General features: G+C 44.2%; 1 protein-coding gene across 1 annotated transcript in view; it reads right to left on the reverse strand.

Moving 5' to 3' along the window:
• cttnbp2nlb (CTTNBP2 N-terminal like b) overlaps positions 1-11,711 on the reverse strand; it is a 420,337-nt gene extending 408,626 nt beyond the window's left edge. Inside the window, exon 1 of the mRNA XM_079516520.1 lies at positions 11,640-11,711. Coding sequence (XP_079372646.1) covers positions 11,640-11,648 — 9 coding nt within the window. The 5' untranslated portion in view covers positions 11,649-11,711. The remainder of the gene's footprint in view (positions 1-11,639) is intronic.
• Positions 11,712-11,943: the final 232 nt, after the last annotated feature.

Raw genomic sequence — 11,943 nt, forward strand, 5'->3', positions numbered from 1 at the left:
TTTTTCATGTCACTAATTAGCCCACGGACCCCCATATGAGATATGAGATAGAGCCGGAAACCAAGGCACCAACCTGCTCATCGGGAGCAATTAGGGGTTCAGAGTCTTATCTATTAGGGGTTCCGAGTCTTAGCAATTAGGGGTTCAGAGTCTTATAAATTAGGGGTTCCGAGTCTTAGCAATAAGGGGTTCAGAGTCTTATAAATTAGGGGTTCAGAGTCTTAGCAATAAGGGGTTCAGAGTCTTATAAATTAGGGGTTCCGAGTCTTAGCAATAAGGGGTTCAGAGTCTTATAAATTAGGGGTTCCGAGTCTTAGCAATAAGGGGTTCAGAGTCTTATAAATTAGGGGTTCAGAGTCTTAGCAATAAGGGGTTCAGAGTCTTATAAATTAGGGGTTCAGAGTCTTAGCAATAAGGGGTTCAGAGTCTTATAAATTAGGGGTTTCCGAGTCTTAGCAATTAGGGGTTCAGAGTCTTAGCAATTAGGGGTTCAGAGTCTTAGCAATTAGGGGTTCAGAGTCTTAGCAATTAGGGGTTCAGAGTCTTAGCAATAAGGGGTTCAGTCTTATAAATTAGGGGTTCCGAGTCTTAGCAATTAGGGGTTCAGAGTCTTAGCAATTAGGGGTTCAGAGTCTTAGCTATTAGGGGTTTATTCAGCGTCTTGCTCAAAGACACTAACTCTGGGGGAGCCCTATACTCTGGGGTCCTGTCAGGGTTGTGCTCAGGGTTATAAACAGGAACTCATTAGCATATCCGCATGTTAATGTGTAGCGGTAGCCCCTGCGAAGCACTGAGGAACGCTTGTCTGTCCGTTCCTCCACTCTGCGACGCAATACTCAGAATACTGAACAGTGTGTGTGTGTGTGTGTGTGTGTGTGTGTGTGTGTGTGTGTGTGTGTGTGTGTGTGTGTGTGTGTGTGTGTGTGTGTGTGTGTGTGTGTGTGTGAATCATAAAGGTCCTCTCTGTAAAGGCCTGGTCACTTGGTCAGGCCACAAAACTCTCCTCACACAGCTGACTTCATCTCCTTAAACAACCTAGAGCTAGAATCATTTCCACCCTCCGACCATAAGGCTGTGCTATTTAAGACCCTGATCCCTCTCCCAGATCCTAGGCCTCGTACCTCTATCCGCTCCCGTGTGTTCAACTCTAGTTCCGGTCAGCGTTTCTCCCAGGCTTTTCTAGACCCCCAGCCCCATGCGAACACTTCCTCCCTCCCCCTTCACTCTGTGAATGACCTAGTCGACGACTTTAATAAAACATGCACGAATATCCTAGACTCCATCGCACCATACAAAGTTAAATTCCCCAAAACAACTGGCCTGCACTGGCTCAACGACCATACCAGGGCAATCAAAAAGCAGTGCAGGAGAGCAGAACGGAGGTGGAAAAAAGACAAGTTAACTTCTTCCTTAACCTACCTAAAAGATCTCATGTCCAACTATGAATCAGCTGTGAAAGATGCCAGAAACCAATATTTCTCAAAGCTCATTGCTTCACAATCACATAACCCTAGAATACTGTTCCAGACAATTGAGTCCGCAATGGGCCCTCCTCCAAGTCAGCCCTTAGAAGCCTCCCCAGAAATGGTCAACAACTTTGTCTCCCACTTCGTGGAAAAAATAGAGGGCATCAGGCTGAAAATCTCCTCTGCACCCACAGTCTCCTCGGATTGTCCCCTATTAACAACCAAATTCCCCCAGTTTCAACAGATCTCCATGACAATCCTAGAAGATATAGTCTCTCACATGAGCGCCACCTCCTGCCCACTCGACACCATTCCCACCAGATTCCTCAAAGAGATTCTCCATACGGTTGGTCCAGACATATTATCCATCATGAACTGCTCTCTGTCCACTGGCTCTTTCCCAGCAAGTTTCAAGAAGGCCTTGGTCCAACCACTACTGAAGAAACCCTCCCTTGATCCCCTGGTCCTGAATAATTATAGACCAATTTCTAAACTCCCATTTTTATCTAAATTGTTGGAGAAGATCATGTCCATTCAATTGCTTGATTTTATGACTTTTAACAGTACGTTTGAGGTTTTCCAGTCTGGTTTCCGAGCACTCCACAGCACAGAGACAGCGCTTTTAAAGGTCACCAATGATTTACTGCTCACTGCGGACTCCGGTAACTGCTCCTTGTTAATTCTTCTTGATCTTAGCTCTGCGTTTGACACTGTTGATCACTCCATTTTAATTGACCGCCTAGAAACCTGGGTTGGCATTGAGAGCGTAGCCCTGAATTTATTCCGCTCCTATCTAACGGACAGATCATTCTCTGTGGTGATCGGAGAAGCCTCTTCCTCTCCAGTCCCCCTCACCTGTGGTGTACCACAGGGATCGATACTTGGCCCCCTCCTTTTTTCTATTTACATGCTCCCCCTTGGCAATATAATCCGGAACCATAATATTCAGTTCCATTGCTATGCAGATGACACGCAACTATACATTCCTCTACAACCCGGTGTCACAGGTAATCTGTCCAGTCTCCTATCATGCCTTTCCGATATTAAAAACTGGATGTCAAATAACTTCTTACAACTGAATGAAACCAAGTCAGAAATCATATTCTTCGGTCCCCCTAATTCCACTCAGCCATTCATCTCAGAACTCGGTAGCCTATCCCCTAACGTAAAAGAGGTCGCCCGTAACCTGGGTGTGCTTTTTGACTCCGGCCTCACTTTTAACCCCCAAGTAACACGAGTAGTGCAGACCTGCTACTTTCAATTGAGGAACATAGCCAGGATCAAAAGCTTCCTGACACCCGCAGATCTAGAAAAGGTAATCCACGCTTTTATCTCGTCTCGTTTGGATTACTGTAACTCGATGTATTCTGGCCTGTGTAAGAAGGCTATATCCCGTCTCCAACTCGTTCAGAATTCTGCTGCCAGACTGCTAACTAATTCAAAAAGACGGGACCACATCACCCCCATTTTAGCCACCCTTCACTGGTTACCGGTTAGCTATAGAATTGATTTTAAGATTTTACTTTTTACTTTTAAAGCTGTAAATGGTCAGGCCCCCCAGTATGTCTCTGACATGCTGGCTCCTTATAAGCCTATACGTTCACTCAGGTCCTCTGACAAAGCGCTCCTTGAGACCCCCACAGCCCATCGTATCACAAAAGGTGGCAGGGCATTTGCAGTCCGGGCTCCCAAACTATGGAACGCCCTACCTATTCATTTAAGACTTGCAACATCTGTGTCATGTTTTAAATCCCTTTTAAAAACCCACCTTTATGTTAAGGCCTTTTCTTAATTTATTTTTATATACCTTATTCTATTTTTGTGTGTATGTTATCGTGTTGTAGCTGTGACTACGTTGTTGTTTATTTTTTACCCTGTTTTGTAAAGCACTTTGTGACTATGTCTTGAAATGTGCTATATAAATAAATTCATTATCATTATCATTATCCCTATAGAGCGTCGCAGTCCCGCCCCCTTTCATGACGACGCCAGGCCCAGGAAATAGTTCCCAATGCATTTTTCCCATTCACATTTCAAAACGTATTTATTTAAAGACCTTATAGCGTCGTACAAAGCCAACTCTTGTCGTGACAAATCATGACAACAAACACAATATTTTGGACCAAACAAATAATTACAAAGAAGAAAAACAACAAAAAAAGTGTTGTACGGGGATTTCTTTTCCGGGTCTCTCGAGGGGGCGGGACTGCGACGCTCTATCTATAGGCACTAAACCCTCTGTACTTGGTCTTTTCTCTCTACGTCTAAACTCCTGAAGATAGACGATCTGTTTGGGTGAATTGATTGATTGATTGATTGGTTGATTGATTGATTGGTTGATTGATTGGTTGATTGATTGCAAAGAGATTTGGTGTAGAGGGGAAAAAGGAGTCACCCTGAGGGACCAAACTCAATAGAGGTTTAGATGTTTTATGTGTGCAGCATGCACTGCTGTGCCAAGACAGAATGTTACCCCCCAGGGACACTAAAGTTGAACCTCCAATCTTGAACATCTCCACCACATTTCATATTCCTTGCTGCTTAGCAAAGTATACTCTTACTTTATTTTTTTTTTATTTTTTTACAGTATGTAAAAGTATCAATAGGCTACTGCAATCTATACATACTCTGTGTTACAAGTAAAAGTCTGGAATTCATAAAGTACAAACATTTTTAATTGGCATCAAAATGTACTTGAAGTACCAAAAGTAAAAGTACTCGTTGAGCAGAATGTCCTGGCTGAAATATATATAGTTCTGAAGTGCTACATTTACAAAATTTACAAAATTACAAACATTTACTTATTTCTAACTATCCATTTAGCTAATTAGCCCTTCGCTAAATCCCATCCCAAAAGTGATTGTCCAATGCCAATCCAAATAGTTGTCTCCACCAGGCCGAAGGCATGTAGGAGAGAGTATGTTTTGCACTCCGTCCGTGTGTCCGTCCGTCCGTCCTTCCTTCCGTCCGTCTGTGTACAGCTAATCTCCGGCACCGTTAACCCGGTCGATGCCAAACTTTGCACACACACTCCCTGGATGCCAACGATGAACCTCTGCCCCACATTTTCCAGAACGGCCTGTTATAGCGCCACCATGAGGCAGCTTTTCACATTTTTTACCTAAAACTGCACAGATCTGCGTGAAACGTTGCATGCACACTCCCTAGAGGCCAAGGACAAACCTTTGACCTGCATTTTCCGCATCTGCCTTTTATAGCGCCACCAGGAGGCCGACTTTTGTAAAACACATTTTTTGATATTACTCCTCCAGATTCTGTCCAAAAATCTCACAAATCGTTACACAGTATCTCTATGGTCATGTGCTCAAGTCGGATCTGTCTGATATTTCATATTCCATCCTAATTGGCTATAATTGGCTTTCACAGTTTGCAAGATTTCCCCGTTTTGAACAATAGCCTCAAATCATGAACGCAGCATGCAATTTACGTGAAATCTTTCACACATTTTCTTACTAGGCTGAGGAATATATCCCACCCTTTTCACATTGGCCTGTTATAGCGCCACCAACAGGTTGATTTTTGCAAAACACATTTTTGGACAAAATGCCTCAAATCATCCAATTGCCATCAAAGGCGTATGAAGAAATGGCAATCGGTACACATGATCTCTGTAGTCATGTGATCAAGACGAGTCTGTTGGATTTCTCAGATTGTACACTGATTGGCTAAGATTGCCTTCCAAAGTTTTCAGGAGTGGCCCGTTTTGTACAAAATGCTGCACATGTCTTGCTCATCCAGAATTCTATCCTCAGAGATGCTATGAGTGATCTGGCTCTGCATTTCCTCAACAAAATGAAGCAAATTGTTGCAAAAACAAATACAAAAAAACATCCTCCTAAACATTTTGCCAAACATCACACACACTCCTATCCTCCTGGTGGAGACCTGTGCCCGGAAGGGCACTTTTTCTAGTTTAGCAACTGTTGCTATGCAGGTCAGCTTTCGTCACATCATGGCTGTCAATGTTATTTTGCATGGCTGTGTTGTTGAACATTTACACGGCTTAACGTCGGGAAGGTTACACGACTGACCCACCCAGGTGATGGCAATAATACCTAATGACTGTAGTCTTTACCGTGCATGAAAACTTCTGTCGGGTGGTCGTTAAAAGTTGATTTCTCCCTCCGTAATTTCCTCGTATTTCTAGTTTATTAAAATAATGGCATGCAGGCCTGGTTGACTAGATTTTAGAAGACATTTTGAAGGTTTTGCTTCTGAAATGATCCATTATTTATATGGAGAAATCCTGTCATCTAACATGCATCTCAATGGGTGAGACCTGTCTCCTCACTGCCTAACGTGCCTATTGGACAAGGACAGCTTGACCTGTCTCCTCGCTGCCTAACGTGCCTATTGGACAAGGACAGCTTGACCTGTCTCCTCGCTGCCTAACGTGCCTATTGGACAAGGACAGCTTGACCTGTCTCCTCACTGCCTAACGTGCCTATTGGACAAGGACAGCTTGACCTGTCTCCTTGCTGCCTAACGTGCCTATTGGACAAGGACAGCTTGACCTGTCTCCTCACTGCCTAACGTGCCTATTGGACAAGGACAGCTTGACCTGTCTCCTCACTGTGACATCATTGAAGCTAATAGAAACTGCATGCAGGCTTTCTATTCATGTTGCAATGCGATAATGGAAGCCATCGTTCTCACGATAAGACAAATCTTATCTGCCCACAGCCCTCCTATGAGACACAGACCGAGTATTCATTCATGAACATTAGTGAGGACCAATTATATGAAGGTAGGTTGAAAAGTGGTGAAGTGGTCCTTTAAGTACAGTACTTGAGTAAATGTACTTTACAGCACTGCAAAACACAAACTCAGTGGCCTTGTGGTTAGAGTGTCCGCCCTGAGACTGGGAGGCTGGGGTTCGATCCCCGGCTGGGTCATACCAAAGACTCTTAAAAATGGGACCCAGTGCCCTCCCTGCTTGGCACTCAGCATCAAGGGTTGGATTGGGGGTATAAGCAGGGGCGTGCACTCATAGACATCAAAGGGGGATTCAGCCCCTGCCCTTTTACCCGTCTGTAAAACAACTGCCCTCTCCAGACCACGAAGGAATGCAGCATTTACTGATGGTGAAAGAAATGCAAATGCCACTCCTTTCCATGCCATGCCGGAAGGCAGCATTCAGGAGAATGAACTTGAACGCAGCATTTTGCGTTGAACAAATTTGTTTAGAAATCCATGTCGTATACACTGCATCTCCACTAGCTAAAGAGTGCTGGAGTTGCGCAAGCTCTACAAGCTCAAGCTGAAGTTAAGATGTCTTTTTTTTGTTTGTTTTTTACGGTCGATCACTTCTCTCTTGGCATTGCGTTTGCGTTCCTGTATCTGTATCTGTTGTGCTGCTTCTAGGCTCCAAAACATCCTCCCTCCATGTCATCACCACAGACACACAAAGCTCAGTGCATTCTGTGGCTCGTCACTCAATCACATCACCACACTGGGGCACGCACACGCACAGTCCCACACGCACACGCACACACACACACACACACACACACACACACACACTGCATTCTGTGGCTCGCCACTCAATCACAACACGACACGACACTGGGGGACAAATGAATGGTTAGCTACTTGGTGCTACTACTGCTTGAATATGAGAGGATAGGGTATCCACAAAGGCACGCACATGCACGCACGCACGCACGCACGCACGCACGCACGCACGCACGTCCGCTTAAATCACATTGACACACACAGTCAGTGTGTCTCATCTATTGTGTTGTCTGGTCTTGTTGTATTATGTTTTCCTGCTTTCGTTTTCTTAGTCGTGTCTGTGTTAGTAACAGCCTGTAGACTTGGCTGAGCCGTCAGGTAAACATGCACACACACACACACGAACACGCACACGCGCACAAGAACACGCACACACACACACACACACACACACACACACACACACACACACACACACACACACACACACACACACACACACACACACACACACACACACACACACACACACACACACACATTGTTAGTAATAGCCTATTATTGGCTGAGCTGCCAATTAAGCCCGCCCTGTTTTTCCCTTTTTTTCCGAAAGAATGTTTCTTTACCTATGATGACAGACAAGACCAAAATAGGAAAGGCCAGGTTCAAAGCGGTTTAGCTAAACTCTCTAGCAGCGGTATATATATATATATATATATATATATATATATATATATATACGTACAGTTGGAGGCCATCGATATTGTCCTTTTCTTTTTCCTGAGGTTTGCGTGATCTGCGCAAAAGGACAGTTAACCCATTTTGGGCGGGAACCCCTTTTGGTGTTTTAAACATTATGTTATAATTTAGCTATTGAAAAATAGCAGATCTACAAGCTCGTAGCGCGCTACCGAGTGGCGCGCTACGAGCTTGTAGGTCTGCTATTTTTGAAAAATCGTGAAAATATTTATTTCAGAAAACTGGAGGATTTAGAAGGATTTTTTTAAATTTTGAGATCAGGCCTAAATGGGTCAAATGATAAGGGACAATATCGGTGGCACCCAACTGTATGTAGACTTGTATAAACTGATATCCGATTAAAGGACCATGCACTTCACCACTTTTCAACCTATCTTCATATAATTGGTCCTCACTAATGATAAAACAGCACCATGATAAAATAGCACCAAACCAGGGCGGGGGTTCCACGGAAAACCATATTACTAAAGCGGTAACAGCATAATGGGCGGCTGTGGCTCAGGAGGCAGAGCAGGTCGTTCAATGATCCGTGGGTCGGCGGTTCAAGTCCCGGCTCCTCCCGTCTGTCCACATGTCGAAGTATCCTTGGGTAAGACACTGAACCCTATACGTTGCCTCCAATGAGTCGGTCGGTGTGAGCTCGCCACCGTCGGTGTATATGTTTCTTTTCCCTTTTTACCTCTATTATGATGAATTCCTGTACTGTTCTTTGTCTATATAGAAGTGTCTATTTGTACGTCTCTAAATGTTTTGATGAATTGAACATGGTGGACCCTGTTGTAAACAAGTGTAATGCTTAATTGGGTCGTCCACTCACAGTTAACAGCCTTTGTATTGAGTTTGTGCTTGAAATGTACTGTAATTCTGCAAACTGTTAATACAATTTTCAATCAATCAATCAATCAATCAATCAATCAATAGTGAGGACGCTGGCGTCGACTGTTCGCCGCTTCACCTCCCAATGTATGAATGGATGAACCACTGTAAAGCGCTTTGAGCACTTGGGAAAGCACTATAAAAATGCAATTCATTATAATGTTCCCGACCCTTCCTCCATGGAAAACCATGGATATTATAGTTGGCAGCACATTCTAAACTAAAGCAACAGTTATAGCATAATGCTTCCCGACCCCTTCCTTAAGTTCCTCCAGGAAAACCATGGATATTAGCACCACATTCTGAACTAAAGCAACACTCGTAGCAAAATGCTCCACCGACCCTCCCTCCCCTCCATGGAAAAGCATGGATATTAGCAGCACATTCCTGGGATGTTTCCTCGCCATGGGAATTGTCACACAGAGGTAATCCCTGAATCCCTCTCATCATGGCCAGCGGCTCTCAGCTAACATGTGGCCTGGTCTGTTCTGCTGCATGCTGCAGTCCTCTCTGCAGCCACATGCCAGCCAGAGGTACAGGGGAGATACAAGTACTCAAGTACTTTCTGATATGAACAATAATGCCATCACACGGCTAGCACTCTCAATATCACGTGACACTGATCATCCCCTGTATCGCTTTTTCAACCTCATGCCATCAGGACAAAGATACAGAACCTTACCCTGGAAAAAGGTTCGTGGGGAACTCATGTTTTTGTTTGTCTTGGTGTTATGTTTTTCTGTGCTATGTGTTGTTTTTGTTGTTGTTGTTGGTGTTGAACAGACCTGTGAAGATGAATATCCTTCGGGACAATAAAGATTATTATTAAGTACTGGGCGGCTGGGTGGCTGAGGCGGGTAGAGTGGCCGGATATGGCAACCGCAAGGTTCCCAGTTCGAACCCTGTGGGCTCCCCCCAGAGTTGGTGTCGAAGTGTCCTTGAGCAAGACTCTGAACCCATAATTCCTCTTGATGATGTGCAGCTTGGTGATTTCCTCCGGCATCGGTGCGTGAATATGTAATGCACAATCTCTGTAAAGCACCTTGGATAAAGGCGCTATATAAATGTACCATTTACTCACATGTTTTGCTTAAGTAAAAGTATCAATACTACAATGTAGAAAATACACACATCTTGTCTGGCTCTCACACCACAGCAGCTAGCTCATCTCCAACTCATCCCATCTCTCTCTCTCTCTCTGTCTCTGTCTCTGTCTCTGTCTCTGTCTCTGTCTCTGTCTCTGTCTCTGTCTCTGTCTCTGTCTCTGTGCGTGTGTGTGTGTGTGTGTGTGTGTGTGTGTGTGCGTGCGTGCGTGCGTGCGTGCGTGCGTGCGTGCGTGCGTGCGTGTACATGCGCACATGTTTTGCATTCACACAGATTTCTCAGGAAGGACAAACAGAGATGGATTTACGACTCTCAATAGAAACACAATCATCATCACGCCCATTTAAGACAAACACTGATGTGTGTGTGTGTGTGTGCCAAGAGGCAACTCTCTGTACCCTCCCTGTGGTGTGCGACTGTGCGTGTGTGTGTGTGTGTGTGTGTGTGTGTGTGTGTGTGTGTGTGTGTGTGTGTGTGCACATTTATCTTCTGACAGACACAGCCCTCTTTAACTTCATTGTTTTCTGCACTTCAGTGATTTCTTCTCTCTCTCTCTCTCTCCCTCTCTCTCTCTCTCTCTCTCTCTCCCTCTCTCTCTCTCTCTCCCTCTCTCTCTCTCTCTCCCTCCCTCTCTCTCTCGCTCTCTCTCTCTCTCTCCCTCTCTCTCTCTGCATTTCTCAGACCAGTCCAGCAGCAAATATAAATCATTCAACAATTATGAGAATGATTATGCGATACTTCATTATTAATTTCCTTAAATAATTATGCCAGACTGTAAATGAGAGCTCCTAGCATGTGGAGACGAGACAGACTGCAACAAGGAAGATGAATAAGATAGCCAGTGGTGTAAAACTAACTAAGTACATTTACTACTAACACTAAGTACCGTACTTCAATGTTGGGGTATAGGCTATATACTTTAGTATTTCAAATCTCCAATATTTTTACTTCTACTCCACTACATCTCAGAGGAAGATATTGTAGGTACTGTTACTCCACTACATTGATTTGAAAACTTTAGTTTACTAGTTGCTTTGATTATTATGACAAAACAATACATTAACTACTTCAGATGTAGGCCTACATACATTTCAGCCATTTGAAACAAGCAGGTCTGCTATTTTCAAAAGATTTAATAATAGCCTATAGGATTTGAAATCTCGAAATGGGACATTCTGCACAATGAGCTATACTTTTACTCTTGGCTTTATAGTACATTTTGATGCCAATACTTTGTAACAGAGTATTTCTAAATTGCAGTATTGATACTTTTACTTCAGTAAAAAAAAAGTGACTTTTTCCCCACAATGCACTGAAGATACTGGCACAATTTGTTCAACCCCAAGATCTGTCTCCTCCTCCTCCTCCTCCTCCTCCCAGCACTAGCTGAATGCACCTGCCTCCTCCATGCATGCCATCCTGGGCTGGAACACAAGCCTTTGTCTCTCAACAACACGGGAGACTAAATCACTCACACACACAAGCCCTTAACGTTCTGTCTCTGCTATAATAATACACCAGGCAGGCACTGAATGTAATGCATTTCTTATACACTACACCTTGGTCCCCTGCATGCGTGTAATGTCTAGAAATCAATACCGCATCAATATCAATTGAGTTATTGTATCACTCACACACACCCTTTATATCCAGATAATAGGTTCAACGGGAAACAATTGATTCTGTGTCAGACCGGCTCACAGATAATAGGCTAACTATTGTAACTAATGTTTTTTTTAAAGATATAAGCCCAGCCCAAAAAAAAGATATATCTGCATTAAACAAAAGTCCCCTTTTTAGGCTACAGAGCATCATTCTGCCAGCAGTAAAGTTTCACCCTGCTTTAGGATAAGAGACTAACCTGTAGTGTCTTCTAATTACATATTTATAAGAATATGATGAAACGGTTGGGGAAAGGATTTTATATTGGCTCTCAGTCCTCCTGTAAATCAAACCTACCTTCTTCATGCGCTCCTCCTCCGCCTCTGCTGCATCAAGTTTCTCCCAGTCCAAAAATAATCCGCCTTGTCCTCCGGACCACACCATGAATCAAGCCCCGTCCCTGTCGCTGTCCCGTCCCAGCGGTCCCACCCTACCCGGCTATCATCAGCGGACTGACTGTAGAATCCACCCCGGCTATGAGCGCTGGGACTCGGCCACTCTGACTGACTGACTGACTGACTGACTGGAGGCGCACGTTGCGAAGAACAGTCTTGAGCGCAGTGTTGCCAGATTTTGTGACAGAAATAAGCGACCATGCACC

The sequence above is a fragment of the Electrona antarctica genome (assembly GCF_951216825.1).
Source record: "Electrona antarctica genome assembly, chromosome: 2".
NCBI lineage: Eukaryota > Metazoa > Chordata > Actinopteri > Myctophiformes > Myctophidae > Electrona > Electrona antarctica.